At 52.3% G+C, this 21784-nt stretch overlaps 2 protein-coding genes across 2 annotated transcripts; one reads left to right on the top strand and one right to left on the bottom strand.

The window, feature by feature from the left end:
- Window positions 1-562: 562 nt before the first annotated feature.
- MYBL2 (MYB proto-oncogene like 2) lies at window positions 563-21058 on the bottom strand. Its single transcript, XM_063350341.1, has 15 exons — window positions 21017-21058; window positions 18490-18635; window positions 14011-14104; window positions 12580-12651; window positions 12118-12210; window positions 10148-10368; window positions 9831-9987; window positions 8782-9051; window positions 7122-7508; window positions 5323-5462; window positions 4395-4494; window positions 3696-3809; window positions 3065-3181; window positions 2688-2834; window positions 563-1320 (listed from the first exon to the last, which is right to left on the bottom strand). Exons 1-15 carry the CDS (start codon window positions 21056-21058, stop codon window positions 1192-1194), a joined length of 2229 nt encoding a protein of 742 aa, XP_063206411.1. The 3' UTR covers window positions 563-1191.
- LOC134522286 (uncharacterized) lies at window positions 17159-17911 on the top strand. Its single transcript, XM_063349801.1, has one exon. It carries the CDS (start codon window positions 17159-17161, stop codon window positions 17909-17911), a length of 753 nt encoding a protein of 250 aa, XP_063205871.1.
- Window positions 21059-21784: the final 726 nt, after the last annotated feature.

Below are 21784 nucleotides of genomic sequence, written 5' to 3'. Positions count from 1 at the left end.
GTCGCTCTTCAGTTTTTTCCAGCACCTTTCCAACTGCAAAAGCTAACATACTGCAATATAAAAAAGCTAATACACTGCTACAATTGACACATTCCATCCCTGGCTATGTCAAAACAGGACACTGTACTACTGTTATCGCACTGAAACAGCTACATGGATGCAGCGTTGGCCTCCGAAGGGAGGACAGAAGAGGCTCTGCTACATCACGCGCTCCTGGTGCCATTCTCCAGCCCACGGCTCTCTGCAGCCTCCACCAACTCCTGCAACTTTGCAGAGATCCCAGCCACGCTAAGCTCAAACACCTTCCCATGAAGTAGCCAAAACCATTTTGAAACAGCTGATGAACCTACTGAGGGTTGGGGGGAAACCATCCCTTTCTCCCCCCACACTGAGAAGCTAAAAAGAATTCAGCCATTTGCCAGCAAGTAAAAGATCCCACATGAAAACCAGTGCTTTGCTGCATCTCGCCGCACCGGCACAGCACTGCCTCCCCCCGAGCGTGGTGAGGCCCCAGGCAGAGTCAGAGTCGGAGCAACAGGGTGATGTTAGCACCATCGTTTATTTGGAGAGGGAGCACAGCCCTGAGGAGAGGCACCCACCGCTCCCCCCCTCCCCGCAGCACGGCAGTACAAACAGCCCCACAGGGAGCAAAGGGCCGACGCCAAACACAGGTCACCCCGAAGCACATCTCCCACAAGTGCACAACACCCTCCCTCTTCCTTGAGTGAGGGGGAACCGCTTCATCCCCGGGAAGGCCAGAAGGTGGGACACAAGACATGCAGGAACCTTCACAAAAGCCATTCCAAGGTACCAGAGCAGCCAACGTGAAATCCAGGCAGGCTGCGAGGCCGGTCTCCGCCGCCTGCTGCACACGCTGCTCCAAGGTGGAACACGGCCGCCTGTTTCTACTTTTGCAGAGCCCAGGTCTTGCACAGAGAGGTCTTGCCATTAGCTCTCCATCCATCCATCCCCTCCCTCATTTGCCTTTCTGTAATGATCCCAAAATTTGCATTCCACACATTAGCCAGCAGTTAGCCCAATTTATTACAATATAGACCTACCTGGGAATGGAAGGAAAGAAACCACCCATACATACTATAGCCTGGCCGAGGATATTTTTTCCTGTGGCTCCCCCTCCCCTTATAAAAACATTTTAAAAAAATAAAATAAAAAAAAAAGCAGAACAATCCTTCATGATAAGATTAAGGTCCTTGATGTGTGACTCTGTTTCAACATGCCCAAAAATTGTCGAGCTTTCTCCTGCATGAAGAGTTGGTCTCGGGTTCCACCACAGGCCACCGCTTTCCAAGCCCTGGTCATCTACAAAGGGAAAAGAAAGCACATGTACAACACAGTTAAGGGAGAGGACAAACACAATGTCAATATCCTGTTTTAAAAGGCTGCAAAAATAAATAAAACTAACAGCTATCTTCTACCCAAGGGAAATAAAACTTGGGACTTAGGAGCACCCATCTTGCAGCCAGGAGGAACTTGCTCCTGACAGCCGAGAGTCAGGTGCTCCATTTCAAGACAACCCATGTATCCTTTCAGGGTTTTCCCCTCACTTGGCTTGAGACAAAACCCCCAAAGCACAAACCCAGTGAAGCTCCTTGCGCTACAGATTCGAGAGGGATGGAAGGGATTCAAGAACAGCTTTGGGGTTTATTCAATTCCTACATGAGCTGCTCATCTCCAAGTCTAGATTGGTCAAAGGCCATCCTTAACAGCAATTCGATGCCTGTAGTTTCAGCAACTGCATGCAAAAAGGGCTCCCATGAGGCGCCTTGAACCTCTAGGAAAACCCCTGCAAATCCTCTGATAAACGCAGCCAAGAGATACACAGTTCCCTGGACTGGAAATACCCGTTTAACGTGCACTGCAAACACCCAGAGCTTGAGCTTCAGCATCTGCTTACAGTAACAACACCTCATGCGGCCATAGCATGGCTCTGGGACTGCTTTAGGTTCAGCCCACAGCCAGGTGAGCTTCCTTAATAAATAACTGCCACTGCTAGCAACACCAGTCCGGCACAATAAATCCTGAGAGCCTAACAACATCGCAGACAGCTCTGCTGGTTTTGGGCAATGGGATTTCACTGCACGCCATGCAAGCTGCCTTACTGTCACCTTCAAGTCATTCCCAAAGCTTTATTTATACAGATCTATTAGCTCTCTGGAAAATACAACCCTGCTTAGGACAGGAGGAGAAATGGAAGTGTTTAAGTAGGGTTTATTTTGAGGAGAGGAAGGAATTACTCTGGCTCAGGAGTACTTATTTGTCAGGAGAAAGAGCTTTCACAACAGACAGCTCTAATCCAGGGACGGCTGCAACCCTCCTTGCTGCAGTGTTTAGTGAAAGTTGAGCCAAGGCTGCTCAGTGAAGACAACACTGTAACTGGGCTCTTCCTGGGACCTGAAAACACCCCCACACTTGGCCCCAGTTGCAGTTTCACGCCCTGCCATGGAGAGCACGTATTTCCATCCTCATTCACGCTACCAGAGCACTCCCATGACTTGACCCAAGCCTGGGCGCAAAGACAGCGCTGACAGCATGGAGGATTGTCTCAGGACAGGACTCTATGCAGGACTGCACAGAGCTTTGTCCCCTTGTTCCTCCTCCCAAGGAGGGACCAGGGCTGCACTACCAGCTAACCTTCTGACTGGGAGGGCAGTGGCTGCAGGGCTTACCGGTGCTGGTGGTCTGAAATGGCTCGGCATTTTCGTGTAGGACATTTTCTCTGGTTGCACTTGCACGAAGGCTCTGTTGAGCAAACCACTGTCATTCTTCCTGCTTGAGGAGGAGAGGTTCAGGGACCTCGACAGGAAATTCACAGGCTGCAAAGCAGGGGAGGAGGAGAGGGGGGAAATAAGGAAACAAGTTAATTTGCCCTAACAGCACTGATATTTGGCCTGGCCAAAAGGCCAGCTAACAAATCCAGCCCTTCATCCACATGCACTGTTCAAAGGCAGCTGCAGGTGGCACAGCTCCTGCTGCTGCTTTGCATGGGGTTTCTTTGGAGCAGAAGCCAGCTCCACCCCTGCTCCGAGCACAGTTATCCCCTCACCTGGGCTCTTTTGAAACAGATAGTCTTGGGGAGGGCAGGCGTATTTTGCGTCACATCTTCATCCACAATATCCAGGGCCAGAGACTTGCGGACCTTCTTGATGGGACTCCTGCGCAACTGGGGGACACAGAAATACGAGTGTCAGCATGAATCAACCCGGTGAATTGACATCCTCAGGGTTCAGGGTGCACACCAAGCCCACATCACCCCAGCTCTGCAGTGCACCAGCACCTCAGGAAGAAGGTACGCTGCAGCCTTCTCTGGAAAAGGGCACAGCAGCTTCCAATGCTCTCCTCCTGGCACCAAGAGACACCAATTTAGAGGAGGAAGGCCACCAGGGCAACTGAGACAAGAGACTTTGCGCATCAGCCCACAGCCTTCTGGGAGCCCAACTTGCTGCAGACACTTCAAGTGTGCCATGAGTCCCTCCTGTAGGTTAGGGACACGGGATCTCCTAGCATGCCTGAGTTTACCACAAGCCAGGACACATCTGGTAGTATTTTAAGCAGGCCTTAATCACAGGCACCTCTTCAAACCCAAACTTTCTGACATTAACAGCAGGATGAACAAAACACCCCTCAACAGCACAGGGCAGCGCTGCAGCAGGTATTGTATGCAAAAATCAGCTCACCCCTTGTTTCCTCTTCTGTTTCTCAGGCTTCATGTCATCCTCTATGATAAGTTCGATGCCAGCTTCGCTTCGGAGCACTTCTTTCAAGTCTTCTTCCAGGTGAGGAGTCTGCGGCTGGTGCGAAAACAGGTGAGGAGTCTGCGGCTGGTGCGAAAAGGAGGACAGAGAGCACAAGACAAAATAATTTGTATGCTGGGCAGACTCCCTACTATTTCCCTCAATGGATAACGGAGCCAGGGGAGCCCACAGTGGGAGAATGAACATGAGAGACTCTTATCATCTGAACCCCAAACATGCCATCAAAGACCAGCATGCACAGAAGGCCTGCGATACTGGAAACTGCCATCCCCACAACACCCGCATTAAAAGACCCAGTTCCACAGGGATGCCTAGGTAGATCATTTCCTTGCTTTTCCTCAAGGTCATAAGGAGCCAAGCACTGCAGCCGGATTAAAGGGCAGGTTTTGCCATTTTTAGCTGATTTACAGAGGAGCTAGAAGTCCTGTAGCTACTCAACATGACATATTCACTGTGATAATGTCCCCTTCACCCTCCCATCTCAGCTTAGCACTACCAAACTGTACTTTGTTACGCCACAGATAACGGCTGTTTCACAGCTCCACTGCAACCTACCCCACGTCCCATTTGCATTAATTATCTCTCTTCCACCAGCAAGCAGCAGACCTGCCCAATACTCACCAGAGGCCTAATTGGTCCATATTTCTCCAGGGCATTTTTGAAAGGTGTCGGGGTGTGAGGTGTGTTGTCCACCACATACTTCTGATCTGGTGTGACAAACCTGGCAGCAGAGAGGGAAAGATGAAGGATGAGACATGCTGTAACCCACACAAAGTAACCCCCATCCTTCTGAGCCCTCTCATTACATGAGCCAACTGCAGAGTCTCAATGTGGTGGCAGCAGAAGCCACCTGCCTGGCTGGAGTGCTTCTGGGGTGCGAGCAGGGCAAACAGGCACAGAGGAGCCTTTAGCCGAGAAAACATCCTTCAGACATACCAACTATGCTGCTCCATCCTGCCAGCTGCCAAGCACCCTCATCAGAAAGCGGTACAGCACCTCTGAACCACGCAACACGCAGCTCTGCAGGCCAGCCCTGCTCTGCAATGCTTCCTGGGCTTGTGACAGTCACAGCTGAACCAGCACAAGTCCTGGGCGCAAATTCACTTAGAGCAGCCAAGCCAGCTTGCACCTCCTGGACAGGGGAGCTGTTCCGGACCAGGCTGACAGAGCCGTTTCACTAGCACAGCCAGCACCCCCAAACACGGTGCTGCTTCAGTCCACCAGCAAAACACTCTCTGTGCAGACCACCCCTTCCCGCCTGCCTGGTACAGTGCCTCAGGTAATCATTGCCCTGGACGGCCCTTCAGGTCAGGCAGAGCAGAGGGTGCAGAGCTAAAGGGATGGATCTGGACAGCTCTTGAGAAAATCAAATCCCTTCTCTGCTGGCACAGGGCTCACAGGGCTCTGTTTCCCAGGGCGACGTGCACAGAAGGCAACAGCTCACCCAGCAGCTGAGCACAATGGTGGTCACTTGGCTGCAGACTCCTGTGTGGAAAAGGACGCTGGTCAGGTGGGGATGGGGGAGAAGGAGGAAGAAGAAAGGACTTACGCTGAGTTCTTCTGGAGCAGAGGGGTTTTGTCCCTGTGCAGAGGGGTGGTGACAATCACCTTCTGACTGCACACAGGTGTGGAGGTCAGAGACGGGTTCTCCAGTTCTAGTGTATCTTGTTTGGTCCAAAAGTTTAAGAACTGCACAGCACGGGACAGAAAGAAAAGAAACTCAGTCTCAAGCATCCCAGCATAGTATCACAAGTCATTACTTTTTCCTAAATATGGTGGAAAACCTGAGTAGGGACCATCCTCCCATACAGAGTAGCACAAGAGGGATCTCTCCCAATATAAATCAGGATGGCTGTTACAGACTGAGTCCTGTACATGGATACACACGACACGCGTGGAAGCTGCCAGAAGATGCCTCATTCCTATAAATATTATTCACTTCCCATAAGGGATGAGCTGATATGACCACAAGCAGCTACAGGGTGGGAGCGGAGTCTTTCCCAGCACTGATCCAGATAAGGCCAAACAAAATAGTGAAGGAGAGGTAATGCCAGCCCACCAAAGGTCTCTTCTGACCTCAGGTTAGCAAACGTGAGTGAAGTCCATGTAACACAACAGCATACAATTTAACAGAATTTGCATTGAGCTGTCTTCAGCCTAAACTGTGAGAAAATGACAAACTGTCTCATCTCTGCTAGGATTTTATTTCACAACAGCTAGTAAGTGACAACTTTACTCCCATGAGGAATGAGGTTTGTAGCCCTGGGAGAGAACTGGGAGAAGAGCTGTGTTACATTCACTGATGGTTGACGCTCAGCCCGACAAGCAGGACATGCCATTTGCCTTCTCAGATTCACTCCAGGCCTTCCAGCCTTTTACACTCTGCAGAGACACACATTTCGGGTCCCACTCTGATTTCCCAGTTCTTGTTGGCCTTGCACTTAAGGTCCACTTGAACCTGAGCATTAGACTGTCCTCTGGTGCTCTCTCATGTGCCACCCAGGGCTGCAATAACAGCAGAAGTAATGGCCTGGAAGGCACAAGTAGACAGGGTCTGAACAACAGAGCAGCTGTAGGAACTGTGCTGGAGAACGCAGCAGCCTTTATTCTGTTTTATAGGCAGAACTCCTCCACATCAATACACCAGTGGGTTTGAACACCACAGTGCTACAAGGTGATGTATATTAGAGACCATGTGTGCACACGTGCGTGGAAACTGTAGGAGTCATGACAAAGGCTGAAATATCCTGAGTCTCTTCTGCAACACAGACAAGCCCAGGAGTATTTTCCTAAGCACAGCAACTCGAGATCTGCACAAGGCGTGTGCTGCTGAGCCTGTCTGCCTCACTTAACTGGAAACAAACAGGGAAAGCCACTTTCCCCCGTTGCCACTCTGCTACCCACAACTGGGTAATGCCCTGGGGGACAGTAATGCCCTGTTTGGGGGACAGAAGCATCGGGCTCTCCAGCGATTGCGCAGCAGGCAAGCATGTAGATCTGCACAGTGCTTTTGCTTCCTCACAGCAAGCACGTGTCCTGTCCTTCACACAGGGCAGCTGGGCTTCCCCGACACTGCAAGTGCTCCCAGAGGCAGACACAGGCTGCTGCTCCCACAGGAAGGGCATCAGTGAAGACGAGCAGAGCCAAAACCCAGCTCTGCACCTTGTTTTAGCAGACACACACCCTGTGCACTGGCACTGCCTCATTCAAGGGAGAAGAAACACAAAGCTGGCAGAGCTGATGGGAATACGAGGATTATGGCAAGCAGATAGAGCACTAACATACTTATTAGCTCATTACGAAGCCCAAGCAGGTGAGCACAGACTGGGCTCTGCCATTGCTCCATACCTGAGATGGAGAGAAGGGCAATGTCTTGACAGGGGTGCTCTTGGGCGTCATGCTGTTGCAGGAGTCAAGGAAGGAAAGGCTGGTGCTGGTGGCATTCTCGGTGACAGGGGAGAGGGAGATCTTCCTCTTCTTCTGCCTCTTCAGCACAGAGGGCGGAGTGCCAAAGCTCACCTCTGCGTGCGGAGAGATGGGGATGAGCTCCCCCTTGCTGCTCTTGCTCAGGTCAGAGATGGTGTGGCCGTCCAGGCGGTACTCAGTCACATTGGGCAGGGACGGCAACGGCTTGCTGGGGGTTTGCCTCACTGGGCTGTTGCTGCTACTGCTGCTGCCGGCAGATGGTTCCTCAGGGAGGTCAAACTGGGTCAGATCACACCACCCATCTGGGTCCTGCAGACAAGGGAAACCATTAGAAGCAGCCCAGGAAGGAAAGCTGAGCAGCCAACTGGTGCAGGTGCAGAGATGAACTAGGAGGTGAAATAAGTGGGTGTATGAGATTGCACTGGCTTTTGCAAGGAGCCTGGCTAAAGAAGGGCTCAAGTCCTCCTCCCATCTGCTGCCAGCACAGCTGAGAACCAGAGCAGGGAACTGACCCAGCCAAAAGCTGCTGCTTGTGCGTAGGGCAGATTTTTCTATTTACGCAAGGTTGGTTTCCCAGTTCAGTTCACAGCACAGCTGCACAAACAGCTGCATCCCCACACAGAGGGGACAAAAAAAGCAGCTGGGGATAGGTCTGGGGACAGGGGCTGAATGAAGCGACTGTCACCCAACACCAAACCACAGTCTTGGGCACACCAACACAGCTGGACACAGGGCTCTGCCGTAACACCCACTGCTAGAAGTAGATTAAAAATAACCAGACCAGTTCAGAGATCCGATGCTTCGCAGCTCAACCCCACCAATACCCCAAGTACCATACAAGCAGGCCCCTAAGGACCCACAGATGGGCCTTTAAGCCTTGGGCAGAGACTCTCTGTCCTTCTATACACGTGCAAAGTGGATCCTTCGCAGATAATCAGCTCATAAGTTCCTCAGGCAGGATGGGGACTGCAGTGACATTTGCCTCTGATGTCAGCAAAGTGCTCTGTTGATTCTAGCCAGCCTCCTGCCCTGGTGTCACTCCATCACCCTGGGGACCACAGCACTGCTGGACTGGCCCAAAATTACTAGTTTCAGTGAAGCTACCTCCACTGAAAGCAAGTGGTAGCATCACCCCAGTGTGAAGGGGTCTGTCCTACCAACAGGTGGGCCTGGCCTGTTCGTAGTCTGTCCTGTGCTATCCCATCCCATAACAGGAGGGAAACGAAAGCCCACGAGCATGGGCCTGAACTGCTATGAAAGGGGGAGCTGGGGTCACTCTGGCTGATAGAGGAGAGCTTGAGATCAGGTTTGCCAGCACCTACAGCCTCCCACACCACCAGAGTCCGTGCACAAGGACACCCACCTAGGGGAATCTGCAAGCCCAGAGCAGTACTGTCAGAGCTGGAAAGGCCTAATCCAGCCTTGGAAAAGAAACAGTGGGAAGTCGCAAGCCAGCGACAGACCCAGCCCTCCCCAGAATGCCCATGGTGATAAGCAAGGGGACCCAATAAGTTCACTCAAGGGAAAAGGGTAGCAATCAGTCTCCCTATATTAGCTGGGGAAGCAAGGGTCTGTTACTTACAGATTCAATCATGTCCAGAGCTTCATTGAAGGCTGGCACAGATGTTGGGCACAAGTAGTTGGCAGCTTCGACGACCCATTTGTACGGTGATGTGACAAATGAAGAGGCATCCTCAGGCACCGCATCATCTGGGGTCCCCTCAGCGTTATGCTCTGCTAGTTCGGCAGCTGGCAGCTCCGAGGGCAACTCCTGCACACCCGTCACTTCCTCATCACTGACGTCTTCTTCCTTTATTTCAGAGATATTGACTGGCCAGTTTGGCAGGACAGTCTTTGTGCACACGACAAAGAAAGTCCAGCCATTAGTAGAAACCAAGGGAACAATATCAAGTTCTTGGAGACAAAAAGCAAGGGTCCCTGGACACATTCAGCTCCGCCTGCTCTCCTACCTGCCATTCAGTTTGTTTCACATCCCCATTCTCCCTCACTTCTCTGTCCCACACACCATCCAAGCAGGAGTCCATGCAACAGAATGAGCACAGGACTATTTAATTGAAGATTTCACTTAATAGTATCCCAGGAAAGAGTTGAACGAAGGCTCAGCAGGTACCACTAATTCTGCATTTCCTACTTTTCAAGAGTCTGCCTTTGAAAACTACATGCCTTCTTCATGAAAGAACAAATGGGTGTACTTCCCCTACTTCCTTTTTTAGAGAAAAGGAACACAATACCTCTTCACCATGTCCCCCACACTGTCTGCAGCAACCTCCTTCTCCCACCAGCAACAGCACAACAGAGCCAAAAAAATCTTCGGTCTCCAAGACAGACCCGATGCTGGGATTGGCAAGGTAACAGCGCTAGCAGACTGCTGTCCTCTGCCTGGATAGCACACTCAGGCTCACAGTACACCTCTAGCTCCTGGAGGGAGAGATCTCCCAAGAATCGGAGTCTTGGAGAAGGCTGGGAGAAGGCACAGACTGTCTATGTAGACACAAGGCTGTGGCAAAGGCAGCGTGAGAGGCAGCAGAAGGGTGGATGAGCAGCTCTGATACGCATTAGCAGAGCAGGGGACTGACCCGGCTGCCTGCTGCAAATGTGCTGGTGCAGTACCTGGCTCCCAGCTCTCGTTTGACTTTGGCTCTCCTTGTCATCTACCTCCACGAGCAAGTACAGTGACTTGGACTTCTTAGTTTCATTGAGGAAGCCTCCTGTGTCCACCTTCCGCTTGATGGTGGAGTTCCAGTGATTTTTCACAGCATTGTCGGTCCTGCAGAGAAAGCAGAAGGAAATAGAAATCACCATTTGCAGCAGCTGTAAAGCACAGCTAACAGCTCCTACATGCTCTCCAGCCCCATCCTGTGAGCCCAACACATGGATCTCCACAGGCCACCCAGCTGTGAAGGCATCAGCAAGCAAAGAGGTCCTACCTCCCTGGCAGCAGCTTGGCAATCTCTGCCCAACGGTTCCCCAGGACCTTGTGGGCCTCAAAAATGATGCGATCCTCCTCCTCTGTCCACGAGGACTTCTTCACCTCAGGGTTCAGGTGGTTATGCCAGCGTTCCCGGCACTGCTTCCCTAACCGCCCTTTCAGGTGCTTGGCTATCAGCGTCCATTGTTTGGTGCCATATTTTTTAACCAGTTCAATTACCTTCGAAGAGAGAGGGAGGGAAATAAGGAAAAGGAATAAAGGAGGGGAAGGTCAATACAGTCATCTTCAGGTTTTGCTCTTCACCTCTCTTGGGACCAGGTAAGGGCAAACAGAAAAAGCTGGAGGGATCCAGCACTGACACTCAGGTGTACTAACACTTGTGAGCAACAACTCAGCCGAATGTCGGAAAGAGGCTATTTCCACACAGACATTTTGCCACATGGCACGTCAATGCAGATCACCGCTCACAGAAGATGAGGTGGAGACCGGCAGGTGCACCAGAGGCAGAGGTGCCCAGATTTAGACACACATGCCTGCTTCTGAGTGAGGGCCAAGCTCCTCTGCCCTCCCTCCTACCAAGGACCTGGCCACATAACAGTCCCCATGAGCTCTGCACGATCTGCCCGCTGGGACAGAGGGGCACAGCCTCCCTACAACAGAGGGTGCTATACCTAGGACATGCCAGGGCCTGCAGCTCCATGCCCCACTGGCACCAGGACACATAGTGAAAACTCCAAAGCAAGAACTAACAATATTTACTTAAGAGCCATTCACTTTGCTACTTCCCCTTCACCCAGCGCTTTCTCACTTCTGCCTGAGGCTCAGTGCAAATGCTTCTGTGCAGGGAATCTGTTCTGAGGCCCCAAGATACATCCACAGCAGTGTCAGAACAAAACAATCTATTGCCTGCAACTTTCAGCCCATCAAAATCTTAGAGAGGAGGCTGAAGGGTTCTCAAAAAGCATTTCTACCCTGGTCAGCTGCGCCCAGCTGAAAGGTACGGTAGCCAGGTGATGCTCACAGTGCTCTTGGCCTATAACAAATGTCCCTACCACAAAATCCTGATTATCAAGCACAGACAAATGGACAAAAGACACCAAACTGAAGGACAGGCCAAGGAGCTGGAGTGCTTGCAGGGCAAAGCAATGTGCAGTGTCAGGAGGAGAAAGCTGGAGCCCAGCCTGGCCAGGATGGCAGCAGGCACCATGACTGGGTAGGCTGTCAGTGTCAGGACACGCAAAGGGAAGGGGAAAGCAGGCAGCTATTGCTCTGCTGTAGGAAGGTGGAAGGACATCATGATAAGCTTCCTTAGGATGTGCTTGACATAACACGCAGATGGCAGGCAAAAGGGATTGTAACAGCCTGTAATGGGATCAAAAGGGAATGAATTAGGGGAGCAGAAGTGTTAGAGAGACTACGACAAACTAGTAAATTTTGCAGCAGGAAACCTTGGTAGAAGTTGGAATTCATTCCAACTTTTCTTAAGTACATCAAGATGAGTCTATCTGAGCTGTTCCTTCTCAGCTCACTCTGGAATCAGCAAAGAAACAGGCTAGCAAAAGTCATGATTCACCAAGCCAACCTCAGACGTCCACTTCAGGCACAGAACTCTACTGTGGCACAGGAAATGCCAATTTTATTTTTCTCTTAAGTCAACATGGCCAGGTCAGGTAGAGATCTGCCAGCAGGCAGATGAATTAATTCCCTTTTCTGTCTCTCCCTTGGCAGCCTACTGTAGCAGTACTGTGTGAAAGGGAGAAGGTGTTTAGCTAAAGAGGCCTAGACCTGTTTATGCTCGTCATGACCATGGCCGCATTAGTCTCTCAGAACAGGTCAGAATGCTGCTCTCATGGGGACCCACCATTGGGAAGAATTACCCAAAGTTCACAAGAAAAGACATGAGGGTCTGACACCTCCATCTTCTCTGCAGAAAGTCCAATGCTCAGATCCTCTCCTGCCCCGACTCACCTTTTGGTCCTCTTCTTTGGTCCAAGGGCCCTTAACCAAGTCCGGATTCAGCACTCTCAGCCACCGGTACTGACACTGCTGATCGCTGCGGTTCTAGGAAAGGAATGAGAGTGTCACGCATTAGACCAGAGACTCCAAAAACCCCTGAAGCAACAGCAGTCCACACACACAGAGAAAACCTGCAGAAGCACAAGGAGAACACAGACTAGGGCACTGGGCACAGAAAACAGGGACAGGAACCTCAATTCCTCATCCCAGCTCCAACAGATTTGCCCTTGAAAGTCCTGTATGCAAGGATATCTCCCCTGCCCTGAAGGAGCACCGTTTCACAGCCTGGAGCTGCAGTCACAGAACAGAGTCCCACTGTGCAAGGTGCTGCACAGTCACAGAGGAACCAGCGCACTGAGCACAAGCAGCAACATGCAAACACTATGATTCCCAGCTGGGCAAGGGGTCACTTACAGGAAAGTGACTGGCCAGGAACTTCCAGTCATTCTGCCCGTAATGTCTTACTAACATCTTCAGCTGCTCATCCTGCAAAGAACAAAGACATGCACTTTCACATACGTTGAGGCAACACACGCCACAGGCACCCCTGGGCTGACAGCATCAAGAGAACAAGCTACGCATTTCGAACTGTCAAGAAGGTTTTTTTTGTCGTTTGGAAGGTACTCCGTCCTTTAGCAACACTCCACTGCGTGGAGCCCAACTGGAACAGATCGTTTGGTTCGGGGCTCTGTACTAGGACAAACTCATACAGTGAGTAGAAAACAAAAGCTCAGCTCTGTTCCAGTACAGTCTGGCTCAAACCGTGTGGCCAAGGCTACTTGCTTATCCAGCCCCAGTACATCCCTGACCAGACAGTCCATCTCCCAGCTCAGCCACTGCTTTTGCCTGGCCAAGGAAGCTGACTGGTTTAAGTGTATCACCATTAGCCCAGTGGTCTACTGTCTTTCAGCGCTACTGGGCTCTACAGCATTTCCTTCATGAACCCCGCTATAGCCCAGGCTTGACAACTCTTACAGCTCACAAAAAGCCTGCCAGAGGTGTCCTTGCCCATGTGCTCTGGCTGGACAAACAGAAGCACGAAATAATTCCCTGCCAAACACAAGCCCAAGGCTTTGATCTCCACACACCACACTACTGGGTGTTCAGACCCCTCGAAAGAGAAATGAGGTTGTAGTGAGGTGGCAGTTGGTCTCTTCTCCCAAGTAACAAGCAACAGAACAAGAAGAAATGGCCTCAAGCTGCAACAGGGGAGGTTTAGATTGGATATTAGGAAAAAATTCTTCACTGAAAGGGTTGTCAAGCATTGGAACAGGCTGCCCAGGGAGGCAGTTGAATTGCCATCCCTGGAGGTATTTGAAAGATGGGTAGATGTGGTGCTGAGGAACGTGGTTTAGTGGTGGACTTGGCAGTCCTAGGTTAACTGTTGGACTCAATGATCTTAAAGGTCCCTTCTAACCATAACGATTCTATGAATATCGCAACTAATTTGGGCTCTCCGCCAGGATGACTAAGCCACGAGTCTCAATGCTCCCTGCTTTTGCTACAGAAAAGGGAGGACATTTCCACTGCACAATTCAGCTTTCTAGAGGCCTCAGACATCCTCTGGAAAGCCTCTCTGCTCACAAGACCGTTGCAGGATGCAAATGCCTCACTCAAGGCTTAAAGCTAAAGTGGTTGGAGCTGTTGCTTTCCAGGCTACACTTCAAAGTCCCAGCCTCAGTAAGACCTCGGCTCACATCAGCAAAACAGATACATGATCTTCTCCAGTAGCAAGACAGCAGGAGGTGGTGTCACGGCCAGTGGGAGACAGCCATGCCCCAGGTGCCATGCCAGAGGCCTTGTCCCAAAGCACCCGCTCCCAGCAAGCATCGGGCTCTCACTCACCTCTTCTTGTGTCCACTTGACTTTGCACCTCCCATCCCGCTGCTCCGGCACATCCGAGTCGGTATCCTGGTAATGCAGCTCATCCTGGTCCTCACTAGAGGATAAACAAAGGTTATATTTTCCACCTCTGACGAAAATGCAGCAGAGAGCACAACCTCCACCACGTAGAGCAGAGCTCCAGAGAGCAGCCTGCAGAGCAGCGCTCCAGATCTACTCTCTTCCAGCACTGGACCCTGACATCTTACAGGCATTCCGATGGACACTCCAGGTTTAAAGGGCTCCCTCAGCTTTGGGCTCCCGGGGCACACTAGCCATTTTAATGCTGCCGAGAGCAGGGGAAGGAGCATTTGTCTTCATTTCTGCTCCCTTCTGTCCCTCTGAGTGGGCTTTGTGTCTAGGGACTGGCACCATGTCCCCTCTCTACAGCTCACCAGTCTCCCGCACTGCTGGAGCGGACAGAAGGGACAGGAGAAGCAGCCAGGAGCCGGCCAGCGAGTGCCGGGAGTGCGGCACATCACCCGCCGGACCCCCCCGGCCTGCCCGGCCACCCCCCCACTCCCGAGCGGGCAACGCCAGGCCCACCCCCGGCTCCCGGGTGGGGCCAGGAGGAGCCCTTAGAGCGGGGGCCCGCAGAACGCGGAGCCCGAAGATGCGGGCCCAGGGGTGCGGGCCCCTCCCGCCACCCGGCCGGAGAGCGGGAACGGGCCGTCCGGGGCGGGGGTAGAGGTGGCCGCGCGGCGGTGAGGCACAGGGCTGCCCCACACCCCCCTTCACGCCCACCCCGGTGGAACCGGCAGACGGAGCCCCGGTGGCCGCGGCGGGGCCCGCACTCACCCGCGGCTGCGGCGCGCCATGGCGGGGCCGGGCGGCACTGGCACTTTCCTATCTCGCGCCAACGGCGCCCCCCCGCCCGCGCGGGGCCGGGCCGCGCATGCGCGCTGCCGCCTCCCGCCCGCACAAAGAGGCGCGCGCGGGAGGGCGCCCGCCCGCCCCGCCCCCGGGGGGACAGTGGGGACCCCCGGTGAGATCCCTACGGCCCGGGGGGGGGGGACACCGAGCCGAGCCCCCCGAAACGACCGCAGCAGGCAGCCCTGGGCGCGGGCAGGAGGATCCCCCCTCCGCCCGGTCACCTGCCGCCCCCCAAAACCCGCAGCAGCCCCGCCGGGATGGCGGCTGGGGGTGCACCGGGAACCCCCTCAGTTCACGGCGTTGCCGAGCTGTGGGAAGGGGTTCGCTTCTGTCACCGCGCTGCTGGGGGGGTCACCTCACGCCACGGACAACAACCGGCCACGGGGCCCCCCGCAGCCGGTTCCCATCAAAAAGGGCGAAAAAAGAGCAAATTGACATCAAACGCCTTCCCCACGTGGCTCTTGCGGCACGTCCCGCTCCGGGGGTGCGCCGTGGGGTCCCCGCGGGACAGCTCGGGCCTGGCGCTGCCGGGGAGGCAACATCGCGTCACCACACCCCCGGCTTCTTTTGCCTCTGGAATCCCCTAATAAAAGTTAAACCATTTTTGTGGGTTTGTTGTGGTGGTTTTTTCCCCTTACAGAAGTGGCTAAACGTACAATCTCTCATCATAAATAATTATGGCTGTAAAACCCTTGTCTTCTATGCAGTGCCGGGTGGTGGCACTGTCCCACTGTCAATGTCACACCGTCCCACCGCGTAGGGAAAGTGGGAGGGAGCAGCCACCCCGCCGTGACATCGGGTCCCTGGTGGCTCCGTACACCCGCACTGAGGATCCCTGGTGGTTCCGTGCTCTGCCTGCACCTGCCCGTGTCCCTGTCCCAACTGGAACGTCCATGCTCAACCTGCACACAGGGAGCTAACAAAACTTAAGAGACATGTCACCTTGTTGGGGACCCTCCCCAAGTGTTGTGCCTGGGTAGGAAAGCTCCGTGTGTCCTCCTCCTCCCACAGCAGAGGACCACGGCTCCTGCTCTCCAGGTTGCCCGGCCAAACACACACCCCAGCCCTGGCAGGACCCCGTTTGCCCCCAGCAGTTGCCCACGGCCCACAGTCACTGCCCCTGCGCTTCAAAGGGAACAGACAAAGACCCCACCCTCTCCCAAACTAGCTTAATTAGGAAATTAGCCTGTTAATTAACCACCAGAACTATAAAACCGCCATAAGTAACACTAGCAAAAAAGGATCAAGATCTTGAAGGGGATCCCTACAGAAGGTAAGTAGTGCTTTTTAGTCTATCCTCTTAGCATGTGCCTGTTATTTCCCTGGTACTTCTTGCATACTAACTTATTTAAGTTATCTTTAAGAAAAAAAAGAGTATTTAAATCTCTTAAAGAAAATTTTCCTTCTAGTCTGACCATACAGTCCCCTTTTGTAGTAAATCTACTAGCTTTTTATCTCTGCTTTTAATGCATTCAGTGTAAGAAATGGCTTCAGACCATACTAGATGCCTTCCCCTTCCCTGACCTGCTCCGTTCCCTCTGGGAAGGCAGCTGCTGGCTGAGCCTGTGGTGAGAACTTCCCTCCTGGGTGGAGGGGGAGTATGAAGGCAGTTCCTGCCCATGGAGTAGAAGGCTCCAAAGACCTTCCTCAGTGCCCTGTGTGGGTGGTGGGACCCTACAGGTGGGGGATACCACATGTGGGACTGAAGATAAGCTTAAGAGCTGCTCTCCCATCTTAACCAGAGACCAGCTTTAGAATCCTAAAAGGACTCAACTTTAATTGGTTAATGGACCCTAATGGTCCTCTGACTCAAGGAACATGGATAAAGTGTCTTGTACCTCCAGGGAAAACCAGCTCCATCTTAGTACTGTGAGCAGATGGAGAGGTTTACTGAGACTTTCCACACCCAGGGGTACAAAGCTAAAAGTAGTGGTATACAAGCTGAGGCTGAATAAACACTACTCTAGGAATGCTCTGTGATGACCTCTGAGCAATAAACAGGCCTTGGTGCAATTGTGTTGATCTAGAAGACAATGAGAGGCTGGATGCCCACCAACCTGTCCTGGATCCCACTCAGCTCCTTACTCTCCTAAGCAAGACTGAGACGGGATTCTGCAGCAGATCAGTTCAGCTACTCTAAGCTTGCAACTCATTAGTGAACAGTAATGAGCAATAGCATGTTTTTTCTAACAGGGACATCCTGGTCTCCATAAGCCTGACAGTGGTGGGATTCTGCACCATGCTGTCCACCAAGAGGCACGGTACCAGCATCCTGACCATAAAGGAAGTCCTGGATAATGGGTTTGTGGCTGGGGCCTCCAGCTATGCCCATTCTTCTCCCATTTGCACTTATTACGTAGACAAGAGCAATGCCTCCAAACCAGACAGCTGGGAGTTTCTCATGGACTTGGACAATGCAGCAAAAGGCAGTTCTGTGTGTGTTGTCAAGCAGTCAGAGTCTCTGAGCAGCTGTGTGAAGACTGACCTGCACAGCCTGACCCAGGGCATCTCCGACCACAGTCTTGTCTGCTTCTGCAAGGCCCACCACAGCCAGGCTGCCTTTGACCTGTCCGGTTTGCCCTGTGAGCACCCCAGCAGAGCCGGCTGCCTGATGGACGTGGCATCGCAGAACACCTCCACGCCATGCAAGAAAGAAAAGCAGCCCAAGCAGCTGGAGAGCCTGCTCTCCAAGAGCATCGAGCTCATTGGCGACCTCTCAACCCTTGGGAAGATGCCTACACCCAGCTGGGAGATCTCATCAATAAAAGCCCCCCTGGATACCAGCCTGTCCCTTGATGTGAGCACTGAGGAGTTACGGTTACTGGGATGCTCCAAACCAGACGCGTCATCCCTGGAGACCTCTGTAGTAATTCCTCTGGCTTGGCCTGGAGCCTTCAAGAGGCACCCCGTGCTGATCCACAGGTCTGCCACCCCCGAGTCCCAGCCGAGCAACCTCGAGCCTGTCCCCATGTTCTTCCATCAGGCTCTGTGATGCTGCCAGACGGGGACCCTCTGTGCTGTGGAGGGGCAGGGGGCTGCCACCCCCGGTGCAGCACAGAGGACGAAGCCCTCCTGCCCTGAGCTCGCTGGCTGGTGGCACCGCATGGTGGTTCAATCCCCCAGCCTGGGGCGGCTGAAACGCCTCTGCTGGGTGGAGGAAGCTTCGGCTGTTGGTGGCAGCAGCCTCGAAAGCCAGCACCAGCTGAGCAGCAAGCCCTGCTGCCCCCCCCTCCCTCCGCGGTCTCTGTCTTTTGTATTAATGCAATAAAGATTTAAATTTCACTCTGTCTGTGGTTTCTGCTCTCTGCCCGCCCGCCCGGCCCACGGCTGCGCTCCGCCGCACACGGGTGCAGGGCCCGGCCCCAGCCGGGCCGAGGTAAACAGGCCGAGCTGCCGGTAAAACAGCCGCCTCCGGCGCTTCCCCACCCGCGAGGGGGGCCCTACTGCCGACACGGAGCTCCAGGGGAGGGGGCCCGGCCGCCTCCCGTCGCGGCTGGCTGAGGAGCGGCGAGACGCCGCGGCAAAATGGCCGGGCCCCGCGGCAGCCGCCTGCCCGCCCTCCCCCGTTACCTGGCTGAGGGTCCCGGGGAGGTCTCGGTGAAGGAAGGCTGCGGGAGCGCGGCCCCCGCCGCCGGGCCATGGCGGGGCCGGCCGGGCCCGGCGCTGCCCGCGGGAGGCGGCGGCAAGGCTGGGCTGGGGATCCCTCTTCTGGCACGCTGTGAGAAAAGCAGGCTGGGAGCGGGCCGGGGAAGGCGACGGGGGGGTCCTGAGCCCCATTTTACACTTTTATGCAGGATTTTAATCCTTGTCCCAGCTGGAGGAGCTCAGCCTCGTGGGCAGAGCTGCGGGAGGGTTCTCTGCGTGACCCCCACGGCCTGGGACACGCAATCTAGACCGGTGGGCTCAGGACAGTGGTGTGAGGGTCAACGTGCCTGAGTGCCAGCTCCTGCACCTGGGTCACAACCACTCCACAAATGCCACAAGCTTGGGGAAAAGAGGGGCTGGAAACAGAAAAGGTCCTGGGGGTGTTGAATACGAGCCAGCAGTGTGCCCAGGTGGCCAACAGCATCCTGGCCTGTGTCAGGAATAGCGTGGCCAGCAGGAGCAGGGCAGTGATGGTCCCCCTGTACTCAGCACTGGTGAGGCACCACCTCAAACACTGTGTCCAGTTTGGGGCCCCTCACCACAGAAAAGACATTGAGATGCTGGAGCGTGTCCAGAGAAGGGCAATGGAGCTGGTGAGGGGTCTGGAGGACAAGTCTTGTGAGGAGCGGCTGAGGGAGCTGGGGGTGTTCAGCCTGGAGAAGAGGAGGCCGAGGGGAGACCTTCTCGCTCTCTACAGCTCCCTGAAAGGAGGGGGTAGTGAGGGGGGGTTGGTCTCTTCTCCCAAGTAACAAGCGATAGGACAAGAGGAAATGGCCTCAAGTTGCACCAGGGGAGGTTTAGATTGGGTATCAGGAAAAATTTCTTTACCAAAAGGGTTGTCAAAGGAACAGGCTGCCCAGGGAAGTGGTAGAGTCGCCCTCCCTGGAGGCATTTAAAAGACCTGCAGATGTGGTGCTGAGGGACATGGTTTAGCGGTGGTTTTGGCAGTGTTGGGGTAACCATTGGACTCGATGATCTAAAAGGTCTTTTCCAACCATAACGATTCTGATTCTATCAAAGGAACACAGCCACCCCTCTTACCGATTTTCTTGCTCTCCCAGTAGAGCTCCCCACCTTCCACAGCCACTTGCTCCCCTTCGTTTCTTCCCCTCTCCCATCGCTGCTTACAGCAGACACAAAGGCATGGAGAATTGCTCGTTAAAACCAGCCTTCCACGGCATTTACAGTTTGCTGAGGAACCACTATACACTCCCCCCTCTTCTGTTAGGGATGGATTACAGGATGAGAAGTCATGTTGCATGAGAGGGCAGGGACAAAAACAGGGAAAGCAACAGTTGCTTGGAGCCAACTTTTGTAAATTACAGCAATAATTTCATTTATATATAAACCCCGTGGCTAGCTGCATGCCTAACCCTACAGTGGCTGAGCCTCACTTCTTGAAAGCCCTCACCTCAAAATTATGGCAATCAGCCATAAACTTTAAGCATACCATATTCCCATGACCAAAGTAAGCATGTCCATTTACAAAATAACAGTTTAGAGGGCCAAAGGAACAGCTTCGACAGAGAGATGCAAGCTGTTGCTTCCACATACATTTCACACTAGAGCTTCTAGCCAAAAAAGCATCCATTCAGTGAAAAAAAATCTGTTCTTTTGCTTCAGCTGTCAGAGTGGCATCACAGACAAACAGTAAACAGGGCGCTGCTTGTATTCTCCCTCTGCTCAGATGACTTTTTTCTAAACCATGTTACAACAGCAGGAACAGGTGACAAAACAACTCAGAAAAAGGGCCCGGAAAGAGAATGTATTTACAGTTTGAAGTATAAACACTGCAGAAGGGTACAAACCAGATCTATAATTAGGAAGAGGATTGCACAGTTGTTTGGTTCAACTGCAGTCTGTGCCGGTTGACTGATTGGTGTTGATACTGCAGAGGAAAGATTAAGCTTATTGTGTAAATCTGTAGCTGGAATGTACAAAGTACTCTGTGTCACAAACACAACCCTGCCCTAAAGAAAAATAAGTGAAAGAGGAAATTAAAAATTTCAAACATGCTGCTATGGAAAAGGAATGTCTGCAGTGGAAGAAGAGATACTGTGTGCTAATAAAATGTTAGCAGAAATGGTTGCAACTTCGCAGGTGTTTTGGGGCACCTCCTTTAGAAAAACCTGTGCCAAGCTGTCACCCGAAGCATAAAGCAATGTAAAATAAAATGACTTTTTGTGGGGTGAAAGATGAACAGATCTTTTGGAAAAAACAGCTTTGACATTAAAAAGGCATGGCAGAGCAAGATAAAGCACAGGTGGCACAAAGTCTGCATAGAAGGCTTGAGTTGGGGAAGAATTTAAGCTTCACAGTTTGGGTGTCAGATTAAATACAAATTTTTTTGGATGTCAAAGTGCAATCTCAGTGTTGGTATAAAAAAAGAGTCCTTGCAACACAGACACGCAGTGTTAATGATGTTGACAAATCTTTTCTTCTCACCACTCACCACTCCCTGGCTGTATTTTTGCTGTGCCTTGAGCTTCAACATTCTGTGGTCAATTAATTTCACTTGAATTTTCATTATTCTTGTGCATTATCTAGGCTCGCTATCTCTGGGAATAGGCTAGATATCAAATAACTGTAAGTAAAAATATTTCTGAGTTTCTGCACAGTATCACATTTTCTTAATAATGATCCATTAAATCTTAAAGTCATTTTCACCCAAATGCCCTCCCTTCTTTTCAAAATTATGTACTTCCAATCTTATATGAGACAGCAATCTGCAACAAAGTCATTATTGCTTGATTTTGACTCCTTGCCTCCCTTGGAAGAAATGTTTTCCTTCTACAGTAACAAACCCACCTCTCCTTGGTTCTCTTTGGCAGAGAGACAAAAGGAGACTGCCTCAGGGTGACAGTCTGACATAATTTCAGCAGCTCCTGTGTTTATTGCTGTATTTTCTTTTCCACAGTTCACAAAACAACAGTCTTCCCACAGTGCAATTAAGGACTCCAGGTACACCAGGAAAACTGGCAGTAAGCCTTACTGCAAGAAAATCAATATTGGAGCCAGAAAGACCAAACCCACATTTTCTTAATATAAGATTTTTTTCATATATTACAAAATTACAGTTTCAATAAAGAAGTAGAAAAATAGGAAAATATTTGGAAAGTGCTTGCAAAATACAAGCACTTCCTCAAAAAGGCATTAGTTATCCAAACTACTACACAGAAATGACCCGAATGTTCAGTGAACTACTGAGATGGTCCCAATC

This window comes from Chroicocephalus ridibundus, chromosome 12, assembly GCF_963924245.1.
Source record: "Chroicocephalus ridibundus chromosome 12, bChrRid1.1, whole genome shotgun sequence".
NCBI lineage: Eukaryota > Metazoa > Chordata > Aves > Charadriiformes > Laridae > Chroicocephalus > Chroicocephalus ridibundus.
This window is presented reverse-complemented; position numbering and strand designations above follow the sequence as displayed.